We start from the raw sequence: 21,436 nt of genomic DNA, 5'->3' as shown, positions 1-21,436 counted from the left end.
CTGCATGAGGTGGAAGCAATTATCAGCGTTAAGCACTCCCTTTCCTAGGGTACTATTACAATCTGTCCAAAGACTCCCCAAAGGACTAGATAGTGCTAAAACCCACAAAAATTTCCTTTGCTCCATAACCTAGTCTCTTGAAAGCCTGCACCAGCCACATACCTCACCCAGCGAGTCTTCCCTACACCCCTAGAAGCTCCCCACTCCCCTTAAAAACGCTGCGGACCCCCGCCCCATTCCGCCCTACACCTGCAGCCCTTCAGCACGGATCTGCGCGGGGCGACGGCGCCACCGTGCGGGCTGGGCTCGGCTCCACCGCGTCTGGAGCCCGGAGCCGGCAGGGTGGAGCCCAGGCCGGTTCCACCGCAGGCTCCGGCGCCTCGCAGGGAGCCCGCCCCGGGAGGGGGGCCATGCCCGGCCTCTGTCCCTCCCCGTGCCCGCCCCGGGGCGGAGGCCGCAGGCCCGTCCCCGCGACATGGCGGCGGCCGCCCAGCTTCGCCTGTGCCTCCGCCTGCTGGCCGCTGGCTGCGTGCTCGCTGTGGAGGCGGCGAGGCGCCGAGGTGCGGCGGGCCCCGGGCAGGGCTCGGCCGTCCCGGGGGGCAGGGAGGGCGGCCGGGGCTGGGAGTCCCCGGCCCGGGCCGGCGGCGCGGTTCCGCAGCGGGAGGCCCCGGCTGAAGGGCGGCACCCGGGGGCACGACGCTGCTGCAGGGCTGCGGGCTGCAGGGGGGCACCAAAGCGTTCCCCTCGCTGGCTTTGGGGTTTGACCCGCTCGGGGCTTTGGTAGAGCTGCTTGAGAGGCTGCTGATGCTGCTCATCTTAAGTGCTCCCAGCAGTTTGTGTGGTGTTTGAACCGCAATATAGTTCTCTACCTTAAGTGCGTATTTAAAAACATGCATATGCCATATCAGATAGTTTTTTCATTTAATTTTTCTGTTTGTATAGCATGACAGTATCTGAGGTTTACTTTCACAATCTTCCTTTTCCCCCCAGCTTGTAAAGTTTAAAAGTGGGTAGAACGATAAAAGACTTTTAATTTCACTGCTTTTTCTGTACAAAACTGAAGGTAGTTGAAGAAAACGCTGTGTGAGGAAGTGATCAAATTAAAAGGGAAGTGAAAAATACCATAGTTCTGCCTAGGCCAAATGGGATGGGAACCTTTTAATTCCTACATGTTGAAGGAAAAAATCCCAGTATTTACACTTCCTTATAAAGGCATTAGATGAATTAATTAAAAGATTCTATGATTTTTCTTAAGTCTACTTCAGGGTTAAAATTTGACACAGAAAATCTCCAGGAGGCATTAAATCTGCATGCATTAGCCTTTACATACTGGAGCTCAAGTTAATATAGCCTAATTCTGTTTTCTCTTAGATGACATGAATGTCCTGTTTATAGTTGTGGATGACCTACGTCCTGTTTTGGGTTGTTATGGAGATAAACTTGTAAAATCGCCTAACATTGATCAACTTGCTTCTCAAAGTGTTATGTTCAACAATGCGTATGCACAGGTGAGATAATCAAAAAATGTTTTATCTCAGTGAAATACATACTAGTGTTGTTACAGTATGTGTTAGGCATTGTCTGTTAGGCAGGTCTTTGGAGAAGAAAAAGTATTTATTAAGAAATTAAGTAGTTCTAGTGAAAAGCAAATGGTTAGGCTGAACTGTAATGTATGAGCTTATCTTGACTAAGGTGAGAAACACAAAAGCAGGTCACTTCAGTACTGGTATTTGTGTAGCCCCTTGGAGGAGCATTGTATCACTCAAACACTCACTATTAACAGTAAAATGCTGCTTAAAAGATGCTGTTTTACTAAATTAAAATTATTTTCTTTCACTGTTCACGATAATTATTTTACAGTTGGGAATTTATATTCTTAATAAGGATGCTGTTCATCCCAGCTTGAAGTAATATAAAACATTTCATTGTGGAGTTCTGAGCTTTTGGATATTTTGCCTAGCCATGTCTTAAATTTGTAGGTTGCAGGCGATATATGTGTTTTGCTTTATGTTCTGGTTCTCTTTTTGGATGTCTCTCTCCTCAGCAAGCTGTGTGCGCTCCAAGTAGAGTGTCATTTCTTACTGGACGCAGGCCTGATACTACCCGGCTGTATGATTTCTATTCCTACTGGAGAGTACATGCAGGAAACTATTCCACGATGCCCCAGTATTTCAAGGAGAATGGCTACATGACCATGTCTGTAGGGAAAGTTTTTCATCCTGGTACGGTTTGAATTTTCCTCTGCTTAAAATACTTTTTATATATTCCCATAAACAGACTTTACATATAAGTATGAGCTATGTGATTCCTGTCTATATGGATGACTTAAGTTGTTATCATGGGCCAGATTGAATTATAGGTTGTCTTTGAATCTTAATCTTACATTCATCTGTAATGCCTCAAGATTTATTAGATGAGCATTATCTAATAAATATTTTCATGTACTGTTTAGGGATTCTGGGAACAAATGTTTGCAATTCTCAAAACATGTCTGGAAATTAGGTATCTGCTAAAGATGAAACGACTGAACGTTGTCTTGGTTCTGCATGTACATGTTTCATGTTTCACAATAGGCTGTCTGGATTGGGAGGCTTAGAATACATGTCTGATACTCCCAGTTAAATAGGCAGTTGGTTCTCTAATTAAAAAGCAATAATACAACTGAGTTTAAAAAAATATATATAATACTTAACGTGATGCTCTTTCTAGTAATTCTTTACTAGAGAACTACACTTGTATGGATATACAGCCATTCAGTTGATATGATTAGGGATATACATATTATTAATCCTGTTTCTTTTTTTCTTTTTTTTTTTTTTTTTTTCCCTAAAGTAAGATTCTCTGAGAAGCTTGAGCCTCTTTCCCCAATAACAATGTATTTCCAGGAAAATCGCCTTAGACTTTTTGACTTTTATTTCTTGGATATTTTCACTGCTTTCTGAATCGTCAAAGACCATTTCAAATATTTCTACATTTAGAATGCAGAATTCAAAAAACAAACCAAAACTGAAAACAAATTTGTTTGAGCTTTTCCTGATTTAGTGGACTACTAGAGCATTTTTTATGTCTTCACTCTTTACCCTTTTCAGGGGTTTCATCCAATTACAGCGATGACTATCCATATAGCTGGTCCATTCCTCCCTTTCATCCTTCTACTGAAAAATATGAAAATGATAAGGTAAGGGTAATTTGTGGGATGCTAACAAAGAATGATTTTCGGGTACAACCAAGTTCTCCATCTGGAGCACAAGCCTATACTCTGTTTTTGGGATTGTAACACTGCAGGGAAACAACTAGTCCAGTTTGATACTGTTTCCCAGACTTCCAAGAGAAGATCTGTGCTTCAGTTAGGTGTGTGATGTTAACTCATGTGCCCGTTCTTAATTTAAAGTATTTAGAAATCAGAATTTGGAAATATGGTACTGCAATATAAAGGTGCTTGCAAGTGATTTTAACTTGTGTCTAGGTCATGAAATCTTTTATCTGAAAAGTGCCGTTGTCAGCTTTCATACTAATCTTGCTCTGTTCAGTGACAAAACGTTGTCATAGGCTTTGTGAATTTAAATCAATTCAATAAAGAGCTGAGATGGAGGGTGGAATTCATAATTAAAATAATCTTTAAATGATTTGAAACTGTCTGATTCAATTTTCTGGAATGTTTGTTACTCTTAAGCGTTGCCTAAAAGAATCTGTTTTGCACTTATGCAAGTGCGGCACTAACATCACATGTTGGAGGCTATACATTGCAAGGCTAGGAGGTCCAGCCGTGAGGCTACAGACAGCCTTGATGATATTTGTTCTTGCATTTATTGCCGAAAAATACTGATTTTAACAATGCTATTTGCATCCATGACATACTTTGCTTTATGTTCATTAACAGCTCTCCCGAGCACCCTGCTGAGGCCACCTTTTCTTGGCAACCATGTAGTCTAATTTATCTTTCCTTGCCGACTGTACATCAGCCATTGCTGGCACTTGCTCAGAAATTAATGAGATGGTAGTAGGTTCCAGGCAGCTTTCTATGAGCTCTTGGGATCAGAAGGAGCAAAGCTGCATGTGTATAGCGTAACCAAGTTCTACCTTCTTGCCAATAGGTCAGAGATGCTATTCATTATAGAAGTTGTGTGTTTTCCTGTGTGATTACTTCTCATCTTCTGGCCAGCTTTAGAGAGGATTCTGCTTTTCCTTAGATATGGAAGTTGCTATGTATTAAGTGCATTCTTCAACCTCTGAAACCTTCTGTCTCAGTCATCAATGTACTTGGTGCTTCCAGCATTCATAGAAATTTTGAAATTCCATTTTGTATCCAATCTGCTGGTAGAAGGATTGAGAAATGAATTGGTTTCATAGCTACGGAACAGAGGATTATTTCTTTGCTTCTACAGAAGTTACTTAACTAATTCTTTTTTTAAAGACTTGCAGGGGAAAAGATGGAAGACTTTATGCAAACTTGGTGTGCCCAGTAGATGTAACAGAAATGCCTGGTGGAACTCTACCAGATATTCAAACCACTGAAGAGGCCATACGCTTACTGAATGTTATGAAAACCAAGAAACAAAAATTCTTCCTGGCTGTTGGTTACCACAAACCACATATCCCATTGAGGTACCCGCAGGTGAGGAACCTGAAGACTGTGGGGAAAGGAATTTAGACAAGTGTTTTTTTCTTTTCAAAGCTGTTTCACAAATGCTTTATTGTTACTGTTTCTGGGAAGCAAGGTGGAAAACAGCGTTGGCTCAGTATAATTTTAGCAGTTGTCTATGTCGAATTTCAAAATATTTAATGAGAGAGTTGTGACCAGTCAGCCAAAAGGCAGGCTTCTACCGCCATAATAGCGTGACAGCTATTGCAAGGAGATACTGTTCAGCTTGATGGAGTGTGACATAATGAGGTCTTACAAGATCTTGTTCTCTCCATTTGAGCCGGTATCAAAACTTCTATTTATTTCAGAGGAAGCAATGTTGGGCTTCTTATTTCAGGGTGGCTTTGAGACAGGAGGCTTTTTTTTTTTTTTCTTTAGGTACAATACCACTTACTAACTCAGAATTTTTCAGGAGTTGGTTGGGGCTAATTAACATAGCATTGCTACCTTTTATACTTTGGAGCAGGTGAAGCCTTATAAACTGTAAGAATATTAAAGAAGGGTCATGCAAGGAGAAACGGTTGCTGTTTTACAATGCAATTTTACAGGAGGCCTTAGAGCTGAGGATAATCTTTTATGTGTGTTTGCATTGCAAAGGAATTTCTGAAGTTGTACCCTCTGGAAAACATCACATTAGCCCCAGATCCCTGGGTGCCTAAGAAACTACCTTCTGTGGCATACAACCCCTGGATGGATATCAGACACAGGGATGATGTGAAAGCGTTAAATGTTAGTTTCCCTTATGGACCACTTCCAGATGACTTCCAGGTGAGCTGTCAATAACTTATTCAAATGCAAGGGAGCAGTAGGCTGCTTTTAGATGTTCTGAAGTATTCAGCAACTGTCAGCTTCCAAAAACTGAACGCTCTCTTTTGCATGCTGTCACATTTAGGTTTTTCAGAAAAATCTTCTCTTTAACTGGGGTCAGGAGGGAAGAGGTCAACTACCGATCAGTGATATTAGTGCGTGCTCCTGGTTATTTCCGTTTTCTGCTCTCACTGCGGGTGGATGAGTGTTTGTGTATGCGAGAATGTATGTTTGTTCTCATCAGCTGGATCTGCTTCCGTTTCAAGCCTCCATTTAGTACATATTTTGTAAGATTCTCCTTGCCTTCAAAGTGCATAAGTGAACATAAGCACTCACTGGACCTTGAGGAAAGCAGAACTGATTGGTTTGCAACATCTTGCCTGAAAAAGCTTTTAGGAAATAGTTAACACTTTCTAACTGCCCCTGTGCCTATTTACCTTCTCATCTGTGACATTAATCAGGCTACAGACACTTGAAAAACAGGCTTTACAAGTAAAATCCTTTAATTCAAAAATCCTTATAAAGCCGCCCACTAGTTCTTCTGTTTGTGTGGGGTGGAATGAACGAGCTCTTTTTTTCTTCTCTCCTATTTTCTTAACTTGCAGCGTCAGATTCGTCAGAGCTATTACGCAGCAGTTTCTTACCTGGATATGCAAGTTGGCCTGCTCCTGAATGCTTTGGATGATGTAGGACTCTCAAGTAGCACAATGGTAGTTTTTACTGCTGATCATGGTAAGCATTTAAATCTTCCTTTAGCTCACTGCTATTAACTTTTTAATTGTGCAGCTTGGAGCTAGCATATGAATCAAGTGCATGTTTATATAATGTACAGTGGAGCTGCCATACCTTGTGTATCTGGCTGGTCTGTCCCTAACTAATGGACTGACACAGGCCTCTGTGACTGTGGTTTTGTTCCACTGCAGGCACCTCTGTCTTTAATCAAATTGAGTTTCCGATGAGTAATAGTGATCAGTGAGTTATGAGGCTGTCTGCCAGGACACTGGGCTGAGCTTTCTGTATTCCCACTTCCTACCCCAAGGAGTGGTTCCTGCTGGGAAGAGTGCTGCTAAAGGATTGCCACCCGTTCTCCCCCTTCGCAATTTGTGAAGGGCCATCTGGTACAGTGGATGACAGGCTTTCTCATTAGCTGCTGAAGTGTGTTTTCTTGCACTTGTCATTGCTGCTTGTAGAACATCTAAGCTGATAGCAATTTGATTTCCCTTCTAATAAATGGGTTCCTGCACATTCCAGATCCTGGTGGTTTTAAAACAAAACAACAACAACAAAAAAACACAATACAAAAAAACACACACATGGAAAAAAAACAGTTGTGTAGGATAGTAGGACAAATACCTCAAGCATTTAACTGCTTGTTTCAATATCTAATATTCATTAAGATAACTCTCTGATGGTCTCCTTAATTGAGAGGTGGTTTAGCTGGCTTAAAACAGGATATGGCTTAACCAAAACAATTTAAAGTACACATGTAATTTGGGTTGACTTTTGTGAGTAAGTGTGCACTTGCATGTTGTAGAGTAAAAGAATTAATACTTCAGGTACTAGAGAAACTCTAGATGTTCCTCCTGAATTGCCACTCTGACTTGGACTTTCCTTTGTAGACTGAATTTCTTTTTTTTTCTTGCTATGGTTACTGTAAACAGTTAGTGTTTTCAGTACTATAGCTAGCCAAGTGATTCAAAAAATTGACACACCCCAGCTCCTCTTTTATGCTGTTTTAATGCAAATTTCGTAGTTCTTAGTTAGGGTAGGGGAGATAGAGATGGGTTTATTTCCTTAATATGAGAGCATTAAATTGCAATATTGATATGGCTGTTGAAATAGTTCTCACATTAGAGAGAAATCTTGTTATGTTTAAATACAGATTTGTTACTTGCATGATAGTATAACCTTGATAAGACTAGAAGCCTCAACAGCTAGAGTCACTTTATGGTGAAAAAGAAATGACTACTAAATTACAAGCCGGCATCTGCTCTGAGTTATACTCTTTGTCATCTAGGATGGTCCCTTGGAGAACATGGTGAATGGGCAAAATACAGCAATTTTGATGTTGCTACCCGTGTGCCACTGATGTTTTACATACCAGGAATGACAGCTTCCGCTGCTAGTCAACGAGGGAGGATCTTCCCCTACCTTGACCCCTTTAGCCGTAATTTAGGCTTGGTGCCTCAAGGTAAGTTTCCAGTTCTTTTATTTTCTTGCGGTGGATATATTTAAAGGAGAAGTGGTGTGGCAATGATACTTCACATACAGGCAGCTTGTTGGTGTCATCGAGTGTGCTCCTGTACTGGTGGGGAACAAGATGGTGAAGGGCATGTTCTGTGTTTGGACTCAAAGTTTTACTTCGGTTAGCTATGCCTTAGTGCTTAGTGGTAACACTAGATGTCTTGTGTCAGTCCGCAGGCAATTTATTGTTGTGTAGTGTAGATGCCTAAAAGGATACTTGACCTACCTTTAATAGTGGCAGCTGCCATCTTTCCAACAGTGATAAGTAAACATTCTCTATGTAGCATCTGTGCTTAAAATGGTGGCATTGGAAACTGTTTTGATGGAGGGAGTTAGGTTAAATGATTGATGCTGGAATGTGCTTTGTCTTTCTGAAGAGTTCTTTCTCAGTGATGAATATCATTGTCTTGGAGAGTTTGCACATTTGAGAAATATAAGCACAAAAGTCTCTTCTCGTTAAAATATGTCATAGCCTAGTATCCTCAGAGCAAACTGATGCACCTTAATTGCCTTATGTTACCCCACAAATCCAGTACAAAGCACTTAAAATAAACACCAATTTAATTGTCAGAATAAGTTGCTAAAATGTTCCACCGGCGTCTGTCAAATCATCATGTTTCATTATTTGTATTCTGATGCTTCTTCTAGGACAAAGCAAAAAAGTAGTTGAGCTTGTGTCTCTCTTTTCGACGCTTGCTGAACTAGCTGGCCTGCAAGTTCCTCCTGCGTGCCCAGAGACTTCATTTCATGTTGCACTGTGCACAGAGGGAGCAAGCATTGTCCAGTATTTTAACTCCTCTGAAGAGAAGGTGGAGATGGAGGATGGTTGTGATGACACTAACAGGTGTCATACTGAAGAACCTGTTGCATTCAGCCAATATCCCCGGCCTTCAGACACTCCTCAGTGGAACTCTGACAAACCAAAGCTGAAGGACATCAGAATCATGGGCTATTCCATGCGTACAATTGACTACAGGTATACTGTATGGGTTCGATTTAATCCTAACAATTTCAGTGCTGACTTTGAGGATGTCCATGCAGGTGAGTTGTATGTGGTAGAGACTGATCCAAACCAGGATTATAATATTTATAACAGTACCTTACATGGTCATCTTTTCAAAAAACTTCTTGGCTTCCTGAAGCACTAGGGTTCAGCAACTTTTTTTTTGTATAACACCTTTCTGTTGTACAGAAAACAAAGACTGAATTAAAATCCTATTTGTATAAAAACACCGGCTAATGCTTATGTCTTGTTTCAGCCCTTATTACACTGAAGTAGTCAGTGAAAATACTTTTGCATTCATGTTGCGTTCTTATTTGAAAACACATCTGCAAAGAACACACACGGTATGGAGTCCATTCTGTGAAACATCATGTTCTTCCGTACTCTAGTGACTGAAAAAGAAACATTACCTATGCTGAAACTGCTGTGAAAGGTGGGAAAAGAAAAACAAATTGTACTTGAAAGGCTGTGCAGAGAATGCATGTCAGTAAGAAGGTGCCATCTACTTTAGCTAAGAGACTTGGAGTTGGAGTAATCAAGGAGATGTTTGGTAGCAGTGAGGAACTGAGGTGCCTGATGTCATCAGCCTGGACTAGAACTAAAAGGGAAATTTCATGTTTCATTCAAAAATTTAAAGCTTTTATTTTGAAAAGAATTACTTGGAGATTCCCCCTTATAGGAGGGGATCTGAATTTTGAATTCATGTATATGAAGTGAGTGCTTTCGTCATTGAAACACTGAATAAGACTGAGGGGTTGAGGTAACACCAGTATGCTCCTCTGTGGTTTGTAGTGACGATCAGTCCAAAGAGGCCCCACAGGTGAAAATAAATGGAAACCTTTAGCTTTTGTAGCTTGCTGGTGTCTATTAGTTGAACTGCTCAACATACTTAAGGGTTGTCATGTCCTGTTACTTCTCATCTCCAGTGACGGAAACTTGGATATTTGCTTTCTTAAATGCTAGGTGGGGTTTGGCAGTCTTGATTTGCACTAAGATGGATAAAAGTCTTTCACTTAGAACTAAGTTTTTAGTGTGTTGTTTAGCAATGCAAGATGTGGAGCAGTAGTTGCCCAAGATTATGCTGGTAACTACATTTCCATGTGACCACATGAATTAAGGTCAGCATGTTTGGGAGCTTGTAGCTCAGAAAAATATTTTTGGTGAATATTATATCTAAGCCCTACCTGCACGTCATGCACACTGCCATGAGGTACACTCTGCTCTAGTGTGATGGCAGTAATTTGTTCTGTGTTCTATCAGCCTGCTGGATTTCTTTAATTCCATTTTGGTGACCGAGGCTTTCAGAATTCCAGGATCTGTACCTTAGCAGATAAGAGCTTGTTCTGACTGCTAGCTCCTGCTGCCTTCCTCAATGAACTGTTCCTCCAATTCCTGTGAAAAGAAAAAGCCAGCCATTACTTGTCTTCCTCAGATAAATTGACTTTAATATCCTGGAGAAGCCGTGGACATAACTTTATTTCATTAAAATCCATGTGACAGTCTAACTCCTAATTAATGTAGAGATACCCTCCATGAATCTGATTCTGTTAGAAGACATCAGTTATTTAGTGCCTTAAACTCAATTAGAAGAATATATTTCTTATGAACTTGTCGTTTGTTTTACTCGGCCCGAGATGCTCTGTGTTCTGCAGCATTATTAATCCTGATGAAAACATATCTTTCCCTCACTTATGCATGTACACTTAGATCCTCAGCTGTGTGAAATACTGCAGCTGTGTGCAGCAGGCTCAATGTAGCTATACCAATTTCACACTGGTTGAAGATGTGTTTTATTGACAATGGTGCCAGGCAAAGATTTGGAGTCTGCAGCTAGAGCTAATTATATCCTTGACGTTCTTTCCTTCAAAGGAAAATCAAATATTGGAAAAGTTATTTTTTTGGATGTATTGAAGCGTTAAGGATTAATCTAAGTAGCTGGTATGCTAGGTCAGTAACACAACATACATTTAAAATTGCTCTGGCAAATTGGTATTGTCTTAGACTTGGCTGCCTGAGCATTGTGTTTTGTTCTTCTGCTAGAACACCTGTGAAAATACTCGTTTGGGGACTTAAATTTATCTTCATGCTGTAATTTTAGGAACTTATTTGCATGAAAACATTCTTGTACATCCTGTTCCCTATGCCTCCCATCACTTCAGGCAATTTAATTTTTCAAGTGGAGATAAAAGTCCTGGTGGAAAGTGATGAGTGTTTTTTTCCTCAAGTCTTTTTCGTTGTAGTGGAAGGGAAAAGCTATCCTTGACCTTCCTTAATCAAAACGTAGTAGTGTTTAAGGGAAACATGAAACAGAATTGTCTCTGACAGGCAGTGAATCAGGACTGGTATCCACATGCTCAGAGCAAGGACATTGCTGAGTAATTGCACAAGCCACTGAGCAGAGCTGCAGTCCACCTAGCGAGCAGTTGCCTTCTGTCTGCTGCTGAGTTGAGGCCTAATGGTTTTTTGGACATGGGTGAGGTATAGCAGTGAAAAAGCTTTGCTACTGCAAGTGCGTGAGTTAGTTTTGTTGTGAAATTGGTTGAGACAAATGCAAATGCAGAAGACAGAGGCAAAGGGAGAATGAATGTTTCTTAAACCAAGATACTGCTTCTACTGGAAGCAATAAAAATGAAGTGCTCCTGTGAACAGTGCCCTCTCAAGAGGGAAGGAGGATGCAAGCCAAGCATCAGGAAACAAATTAGATGCCAGGGTTCACCCTATTTCTCTGGATGGCACCAGAACAGCTGGAAGAACAGCATGATGCTGCATCAGCAGGAATCGGTACCTGTGGTACATGTATGGAGAGATTCCCTCTGGGGACCCTAGAATAGCCATCGTAAGCACTTGGCACAAAGCAGAAATAAACAGGCCTCTGTTAATAAGTTAATGTACAGGAGCAATTAAGCAATGGATTTAAAATCTTTGCCCTTAACCAGCCATACGTCAGTCAATCATAGCTCATGGTACTGTTCCTAGTGTATAGATGTACAGTGGTCTAAAAGAAAAAACTGTCTACAAAGCAGAAGTAGTAGGAATCCTTCAGAAATGGAGATGGCCGTGTATTTGGGTGTTCTCTGTAACACTCTACTCGAATGTTTACGGCTTGCTGTTTGCAAAGGAAGGATTTAGGTCTAATTTCAGGCATGCTGTGCACGCTGGAGTGTATGGAAATGTTGTTGCTGCATACTGTGCTGTGCAACAGATTGGAATCCCCCCTTTGGCCTGTGCTCTGCACTTGCTGGGGGAAATAGGGTATGTTTTGAATTAATAGCTGTCTGCGAGTTGCAAATGTTCCTGTGTTGTGAGACAGGCAAACGCAGCTGAATGTCCTGGTTATTGGTCAGATGCTGCTAATTAATCACTGTTGCATGTTAATTATATACTAGTGACTTGCTGCTGGGTTCTGTTGGTCAAGTGGAGTCCCCTACTGGAATGAGTGTTCCACAGCATGAGGGATGGGATATAGGCATGCTGCCTCTAATGAGGATTTTTCTTAATTCCGTGTTATTGCTCCCCATCAGAAAACAAAACAAAACACATTATCACCATTGGTGAAGTGGCTGTAACGTTGTGGTCAGACCCAGCTTCTGTAGAGCGCTGCAGTCAGCTTACAGTTCAGCCCTTTAGGTTAGAGGCAATTTCAGATCATATTTGGGAAGTGGTTGCAACTGAGATCCTTAGTTGAATAAGGATTTTTTTTTTCTTTTTTCTCTAATGGGTACTTAGCATTCAAATGTGAAACGCTACATAAAGAATGGAATTACCCTCTTGGTAACTAGGTTTTCCAGCACTTACAGTTTTCTAGGCTATAGACCTCCTTGCTCTTCACATCAGAAACTCCCAGCCAAGTTGAGATGACTGTCAAAACTTTTTATGCCTCTGTTTGACTGACTTCATAGCTAATGAAAATTATCTTCAGATCTGCATGGGTGGATCTTGACTCCAATGTTCTTCTCTGCCTACATGTGCAGATCTCCTTTTGAAGCCTGTGGGAGTTCTGCTTATGAAAGGAGAGAGACTACCAATGTCAGGATCTACCATATGAAGCAGCAAAGAGCCTTTTGCCCTCTCTCATTAACACCTGGTTCAATGCTGAGTCGTAGAACATTTTTTATCCAGCAGTGTGTGAAGGCCCCAAGATGAACTATAATGGAGCTTTGAGTAAGCAAGAGAAAATGACAAAGTCTGATGTTTCTGTATGTGCACTTGGACATGGAGTGGGGATAATAGACTGAAGCAGCAGAGAGGAAAAGAACAGTAAGATGTAATGAACAGTGAAATCAGATATGAAGTCGTGATCTGAAAGATTAGGATCCAGCAAGAAAATAGAACAGAAATCTAAAGAGAGCAGGACTCAAAAAGGAAGTATTTTATCTCTCTGATTTTAGGCGTAGCAGAATTTAGTAGTTACTCAGGCCTTTCTGTTTCTGTCCTTATTTATTTTCATGTTTCAAGTATAACATCTGTAAGCTTTGTACATGTGTTGACTGCACAAGTTCTTTGGATTCATTTCTGAAGCACTTTTGTAAACCTACCTCTGGACACCGTATTGTGATTTTTGTACTAAGTACAGTCTATTTGGCATTATCCATGTATTTAAAACCTTGCTCTTTTCTTTTAGTCCTGATGCAGTAGCAGAATCAAGAAGTCTTTCATTTCCGGTATGTTATGTGCTGTGTTGAAGATTCCTGGTTCACTCCTTACCATGTAAGAGCAATTACATATTCCTAACTGTTTGAACATACTCCGTGGCCAGCCTGCACTGAATGTTCAGCAGAATTCTGGGCTGGGTTCCTCCTATGCAGACCATTGAAGGTGCTTAGTGAAGTGGACACAAATGAAGTCAGAATTTAGTCATGTTTCAGGGTCGTGTTGGGCTGCAAGTGCAGTTGAAATTTTGGTGCAAGTTTTCTGAACAAAGTCTTGCTTATTAATCATTAGAAGAAATTATAAAGAGCTCTCTGAATATCATCTGGCTACAGGTGTTTTTTTTTGTTAGGAAAATGTTTATTTAGTTAAATCAAAATTTTATGTAGAAATAATGTTTTGTTGACCGTTTTATTGAAAACTAGTTTTGATAAGATAGGGGACCTTCACTTCAATTTCATCATTTCAGTTTTTATTATATTGTATAATTTTTGACATACTATAAAACTTTATTATAACAAATGAGAATGCAATTGCTTTGTCAAAATAATAAAATCAAAGCAAAAGATCTTGACCAAAAGTCTTCTCTTCTGTCAAAATGAAATGACTCCATTTCACTAATGTTAGTTCCAGTTTCTAAAACAGATTTTTTTAAAAATAGCTTGTCTTGCAGGGAAACGTCAAAATATTGTCAACAAGAAAGTGATGGGAAAATCCCAATTAGTGCAGCTTCTCATGGTATTAAAAAGTCTTATTTTTATCCAGCTCCACAAATAGTTATTCATGTTAGCAGTGTTGAAAGTTTTGGCCTGTACTCAAGTGCTCAAGAAACAGTGATATCTGTGCCCAGCTCTCAGACTAAACAAGTAGAGAGGGGCAGTCAGGGAGATTATTCCCATTTTACAGACAGAGAACTCCAGGCTAGAAAACTGAAATTCCTTTACTCAAGGTCAGATGAGCTGTGAACAGATACGGATCTAAAAGGACATTGATTCCTTATCTGGTGCTTTTAACCCCAGGCTGTTTGCGCCTCTCCAAAGCTTTCTGAACGTGGTCTACAGATAACATGAAGTAGGCTGAGTAGAGGAGACACTACTATAAAGAAAAGGTGCTGAACTGAAAAAGACTGGTAGTAATTCATCTCTGAAAAACAGAGCAGCAGATTTTTCTTCCATCTCCTATCTTCAGCTCCCTCCAAACTCCCAAATCCTGCTTTGTTGTACTGCCTCAGAGGCTTACCCTCATCCTGCTGTCTGAAGGAACTCCTCCCTTTCCTTGTTCCTGGAAAGCCAGGCTGCACAACCCCTGCAGAGTCACAGAAATATTTCCCCTGCCCGGAGAACTGCAGTGAATTTTTAAGCAGTGCTTGTTCTTGCAACAAATTGCCTCAGAAGGACAAGTATTAATCACGTGTCTGGAAAAAAAGTTTGTTTTGATCTCCGTCTGCTGTTGCAGCTTTAAAGAACAGAGCCTTTTCTGAAATATTTTGCTGGTAATAGAATTAGAATATGATTCCTAGAAGACAAATCTTGGCAGGTATGAAGTGTATAATATCTATCCTTGATTGAACCTAGAGCCTATCCTAATACTTCCCACATTTTCCTGTTTTCAAAGCGAGTTTGATCTTGTGCTGAAGGAAATGGTTCTCTTTACTCAAGCCCTCTTGAATATTTCACAGCAAGAAGGATGTGATCCATTACTTAGGGAGCCCTCATTACATGCAGCTGTGGGATACTCATCATTTTCCTTTATCTACTCTGCTGGAAAATTCAGATACCTTGTTTTACTAAACAAAATCAGGGTCAGAGATGTTAAAAACAAATAGATTGCCTTATTGAACTTGATAGTATAATCATTTTCTTGTTGCCAGCTTTAGCTTTTCTTTGCTGAAATAAGATTAGCACAGATTAAAGCTATTTATTTTGGAGGTATAGCACTGGACAGGGAAGCTGTGATAGGTTTGCTTTAAATGGATCTTCATATTTTAAGAATTTGCAAACCCTCATCTCCTTTAAGGGTGATTTGCTTCTGTAGATGTTACTCTTGTCTGCATTTTTTCTTTTCCAAGCTAGTCTAGGTGTTTTCACCGAGTGCTGTGTTGTATACTTACTCCGTGTTACTCCATTAAAGCAGTGACATTGCTTCTGATTTAAACCCATAGAAATGAGATCAGAATTTATCACTGCACCTGTAAGTGATGGTTCATTTAAGGATTTTTTTTATCAATCACTTTGTGAAAGAAATAGATGCTACCCATTGTTTATTGAATACAGATAGGAGTTGACCTAGTCAACTACTAAACTATGCACTAACGCACGTTCCTATTAAGTAAAACACTTAAACTTTGCTAGCACACTTAAAATGCTTTGCAGAATCAGTGTTAGACAACTGCAAGCAAGAAACATGGCATGTGCATCCTAGTGTAAGTGCTACCAAGCGTGGGAAGACAGTAAACAGGAGAGAGCCACCTACTCCTGCCTTGAGCAACCGACGCTCAGAGCATCCCTGAACACCTTCATTCACCACTTTATAGGAACTACGTCACCTGTGTATGTTCTGTGGTTAGTTTAGATGCAGAGCCAAGCTGTTGTGTTATTCTTCAGTTTAGTTTGAAGTCCAGGCCCTCTGTAATTGTAGAAGTAAAACATTTTAAATTAATTTTGACTGCTGTATTTGACAAACTAAATGTTACTAAGATTTCTGCTAGAAAAATGCGGTCTTACTGTATTTTCAGGTCAGTTGTTCACATAAGGACTTTTGTAGTTTTGGGCACTTTGATAGTAATAAAATACTTGAATTTCTATGCTCATTAGGCCTGATAAAGCTCCCACCTTCCTCTTTCCCTGCTTCCCCACCCCACTTCATTTATTAGTTTGAAATAGTAGCCAGTTCTGGATTTCTCAAAGTTTTTTCCTGTACTTGATCGCAGATCAATAACCTCTCACTTCACTTGAGAGGTTTAAATGAGTCACAAGACATTAAAACTGAAAACTAAGAAGCAAAGACATGTCATGTTCCCACACTAAATCTCTCACCCAAACCTATTACAAACCTTCCATCAGCTTTACAGATAGAGCTTGTCTATGCTTTGTGTTGCACCTCCAGGCTTTGGCTCATGACCACAGCTAAAAGGAGGCAAATGTCCTTCAGCTTTTCACTTTGTAAGGATTTTGTAAAAATGCTTCAGATGTCATCTGTGTATGTGGGAGAGGCTGTGCCCTGTAATTCCAGAGCTCCTCGACTAGAGGTCAGTAACACATCAAGGAACAAGCGAGACAGAAAACCCGAAAGCTGTGGGATATTAGCTACCACTAGATATATTATTTTATTTTGCATTTGAAATGAAGACTTCTGATATGGTTAATCATCATCATCAGCTGTAATTCACTGAGATGTGTCGCACAGAGTAGTGGAATGCTTCTTTTTTCTATTTTTTGTGTTATTAGAAACATTGAAAGTAGTGCTTCCAAATTTTATAAAATAAAAAATTATCACCATTTTGATATAACTTGTTCTTATGTAATGATGAGATGTACATTTCCATGCAATATGTACCTTAAAAAAGTTTTTTTTTTTTTGTGCTAAATCTGTGTATTGCATTGGTGTTTTTTTCACCCAGTGCTGGCTACTGTGCTTGGAAGAAAAGATCAGTGTGTGAAGCAGAGGTGGTTAAAAGTAGATTGCTTTACAAATAGGCTGAAAGTCCTGTTTGTCATGTCCTTACAACTTCATAGAGTATAGAATAGTCACTTTTTAAATAAAGAATAAGCTTAGAAATGCTCAGAGGTAAAATAGAGATTTCTTTTTCGATTTATTTTAAAAATAATCCTTATTGTTCCTGTATTCCTTCCATTCTTTTTTCTGCTGAACTGTTCCTGAGCAGCAATAGATGCAGTGGTCATGTGGACAATTAGAAAACAATTTATGGGGCAACTCTTTCTCTTCCAGACACATTTCTTTACAGGATATCTTGAATTGTGCTGTTATTTTAGCAGCAAGTTGTTTAAATACATACTCTAAATCATCCCTCTATAGAAGCAAGCACAAAAGATTCTGTTTGTATTCTCTGAGTGTGTCCTATCCTGAAAATACTCATTTCCTTTATCGTGACTAATGCCATCACTGAGTGGCTTTGCTGAGACATTTAGTTCAGCTGTGTTCATGACCATGATTAGTGCATTTGTCTCCAGCTAAAACGCTGATTCTTATTTAAATGCTGCACTCCTAAGAGCTGTGCTCTAATTCTTTCCGAAGGAGAAATCACTGCTTCCCAGCATTCTTGTCTCAGCTAAGTTGATTTTTTTTTCCTGCATGAAGAAACCTGGGCCAAGGCATTTCAATAGTCACCTTACAAAAGTTCTGTTTCCTTCCCTCCCACCAGTTTTACACGTGAAAGCTACTTTGTGATTTATGCAACACTGCGTAAGAGTGGAATCAGACCTAGTATTTCAAAAATGTAAAATATTAACAGTTGTAATGAACAGTGTAATTCTAATGAATAATATTAGGGTGAGAGATGCAAGCCATTCTCAATCTAATGGCAATCAAGAGTGACAGGCCTGCCATCAGTCCACACTCCCAAGACTTTACCGAGCTCCTTGCACTCTGAAAATGTCTGAAATAGGAGTGAAGGTGGTTGTAATATCTAACACAGGTTTTGCATGAGCCGGGCTCCAAACTGAGCAAAAGAGTTAATTCCAGCTGAATTCTGCAGTTGGGCTGTGAGTGATGGTTATTGGGTTTTGTTTGTTTGTTTATCTCTTCCTTCCCTGTAAATTCAGGAGAAGTGTAAGAAACAATAACATGGAGACTTGTTGATGCTTTCTCAATACAAGCTGGTTGCTATCTTGTCCAGGCAGGTTCTCAGAAACTCGTTGTACAGGGGGAATATAAAAGCACATCTGCGTTAAGCAACACTCAGCATAACTTGAATGGACAACTTAACAATGTAAAACCAGGTCAGTAGGGCACCTGTTGTGGACTGCAAACACAGGAAACTTTCTGTGTTGGACCAACAAAATGCATTAGTCTAAAGCTGACTGGGTTTAAGAGAGGATTATGCTTTGGAAATGTTACAGGCAAGACAATGGGAATGAGTTTGGGAGTTGGTATTTAGTTTTGTAGGGATGTTACTAATAACAGTCACACTTGGAACTGTGATCAGCATGAAAAGTGGTGTCCTTTAAAAAAAAATAAAAATAAAAAAATATATATCTTTTTAGCCAGCCTTCAGACTGCAGAACTGCTAACCTCTTGTGGCCAACTTGCAAATTACTTCAAGCCTTGTGGTCAGTAACCCTGACCCATTTGGTGTGATACCAGCACCTCCCTTTTTAGCACCAGCAAGGCAAAAAGATCTTTACAGACGGCAGTCACTGACTGGAGTTAGAACTGTATCGCTGCTTTATCCTCTCTTAGGCTCTGGCATCTCTGCTTCAGGAGCTTGTACATTGGCAAAGCGCTCAACCCAAGCCTGCCAGCTCCAGAAGTGAATGGTGACAGGCCGTCATCTTCTGTTGTGCCCTGTCATTCAGTCAGCTTTAAAAGGAAACCCCAGCCCCTGGGGTAGAAAGGACTTCTGTGCATTTGATCATTGAATGACTAGGGAAAAGGAAATGTAATGGGAAATTTTTTTAACCACTTTCATAAAGTAAATCAAGTTCTGTGCTGGTGTGACTCCATGAAGGCCACTGGGATTAGCAGACTTGACTTTGTGTCATTCAAATGGCAAAGGTAGATTTCTAGTTTCAGTGGTGCCATGTGGTTTCCTTACTCCAAATGTTCAGTGTTTCACATCTCCAGCTCTCAGTTGGGTCTGGAGCCTCTAGCTGGATAGGGGCCCAGTTGCGCTAGACACTGCACAAGCCATTGTTGTGTAGGTTTTGTGTGTGCTGCTAAAAAAGCTATTTTAACCTTTTAAAGCTCTTCACAGCTGGCTGGATCTGCCCTCACCCTTCTGTTGGTGCATGTCTGATTCTTTGGGAGCTCTTTTGGCTTGCTAACCCAACAAAAACTTGTCTTTTTCCTGATGTAGCTCACCAAAGAGTTAGAGGAGTGCCAGAGTAAGAAGGAGAGTGTGACCTCAGATGGATTTAGTCTTGTGAACCTAGCACCTACATGAAGAAGGCAGGTGAAAGTAACACAATCACTGGTCCCTTTCCTAGAAATGTTTCTGAACTCTTCAAGGGGTTTGCAAGCAGTGAGGTAGTTAGAGAGGGGCAGTAGTGCAATTAGGGGATGTGCATTACTATGGTGTTACAAGGGGAGGAGATGGCCGTGTTCCAGAAGGTGAAGAGTGCCAGGAGAGAACTGGATGAAGTAAGCTCATACCATGAATAGCCATTTAATGAGTAATAAATCCAGGGGGATCTGATACTTTAATTTTGCAAATGGGGCAAGCTCAAGATCCTTAGACAATGATTTTCTTGCCAGATACAAAAGGTCATTTAAATACTGCTACCTGAGCATCACGCTGGTGACTTTCTCTGGAATAATAGCTGAAAAAACCTTTATAAATAAACAAATATATATATATATATATAAAATTTATATATAAAAACCACCAAAAACTGCAACAACAAAAACCAGTACCAATAGTAACATCACGATGCTGCTTTATCCTGTGTTCTCCTGAAGATTAATTTTTGTACAGTATAGCTTTTAACATTATTATTTTCTGATTAGACTGTAGATCCATAAAGTTGTACAATATTAACAAGCATCTAATACTGTTTGTTTTTAGGAGAACAGTTGTTGCACCTCCAGGTGAAATCTGTAAGCATATTAAAGTTGACTTTAAAAGGCTAGAACTTAGCAGATTTCCTGCCTCTTCCCTAAAACTCTCTAAATGGCTTATACACTTTACTGTCTTGGACCAAGAAAACAGGTCTTTTAGCTACGTGATGGCATACTTACACAGAAAGCCCAGCATTAGTCCCATTATTATCGTATCTCTGTAGAGTTATTTTTGTTATTGTTTATAGCTTGTGAAAATGGGCTCATTGCCAATGAGAGAGCTAAGAGGGAGATTCTCTCTGTGACAATTTTCATACATCTGGTATAATTATAAATATTTTATATTATTAATAATAAATAGCAGTTTTATAGAAATAGTTTCCTTTTATGGGCTATGGTAGGACAGCTGTCTGATTCCTAGTTTTATAATTTGTCTTACAGGCAGTTTTGTGCTTATGGCATATTGACTTCAATGGGAAATTCTGCCTAAAACCTGATGGCACAAAAGATAACCCTGTATTTTTATGAAAGCAGGTGTAGGCATTTATATTTCCACTGCCAGTCTTTAGGTACCTCTTCAGAGAAGCTTTGGAAGAGGAAAATGATGGGCATTCCAGGTGTGTCCTCACATGAAAAGTGGGCTTGCTAGGAACAATTACTGACCCACTGTGTTGAGATAGTTGGAAATGTACCTGTCCTCCCCTTTCAATCTCTTCAGAATCCTTCGGGGCTTTGTCCTTGGGAACAGGATCACAACTTAAGTGGATGTTACTGAAATCGCAGTGACTCATCAAAGCTTTATCTAAGGAGAAGCCCCATCGTACTAACACTATACAAGTACAAAGGTCTGTTTCTCAGTTTTCTGATGTGGGCTGGAAAACATCTCTAACCCCATCAGTGGTCCTTGTATTTTAGTGGTTACTCCCTCTATCTGAAGGACAACCTGATGAATCTAAATGATAGCCCCAGCCTCAAAGAACAGCTAAGAACATGGAGGATGGTTGACTGTATTTAGCAGGGCTCTCCATTTCTCATAAGCTGAGTTAAGCAGCTGTGTAGCAGGTGAATCAGAAAGCTAGAAAGTAGTAAGTATCTGGAACAGTTATTACCTTCCACTAACAAAACCCTGACTGACAAGGTGGACTTAATACTTCTAACATTGATAGCAAAAATGCTGCAACCTACTGACTAGCTCTATACCAGGGATCCAGTATACAAAATCTTAACCCCCAAGGCTACTGGCCTTTTTTTTTTTTTTTCTCTTTCAAATAACCTTGCCTCTCATAAATCTGTTGCTCATTTAAAGCAAACTTTCTGCTTGCATCAGAAATTACTTCCAGCATTGAATATGAAACATT

The 21,436-nt window shown here is 40.1% G+C and overlaps 1 protein-coding gene across 1 annotated transcript; it reads left to right on the top strand.

Moving 5' to 3' along the window:
• The first annotated feature begins 423 nt into the window (after nt 1-423).
• IDS (iduronate 2-sulfatase) lies at nt 424-8,917 on the top strand. The gene is made up of 9 exons (XM_040572687.1): nt 424-560; nt 1,372-1,508; nt 2,045-2,222; nt 3,090-3,178; nt 4,415-4,615; nt 5,240-5,410; nt 6,055-6,181; nt 7,467-7,640; nt 8,342-8,917. Exons 1-9 carry the CDS (start codon nt 476-478, stop codon nt 8,839-8,841), a joined length of 1,662 nt encoding a protein of 553 aa, XP_040428621.1. The 5' UTR covers nt 424-475; the 3' UTR covers nt 8,842-8,917.
• Nucleotides 8,918-21,436: the final 12,519 nt, after the last annotated feature.

This window comes from Cygnus olor, chromosome 13 (genome assembly GCF_009769625.2).
Source record: "Cygnus olor isolate bCygOlo1 chromosome 13, bCygOlo1.pri.v2, whole genome shotgun sequence".
NCBI classification, from domain to species: domain Eukaryota; kingdom Metazoa; phylum Chordata; class Aves; order Anseriformes; family Anatidae; genus Cygnus; species Cygnus olor.
The sequence above is the reverse complement of the archived record's forward strand: the minus strand, read 5'-3'. Positions and strand labels throughout refer to the sequence as shown.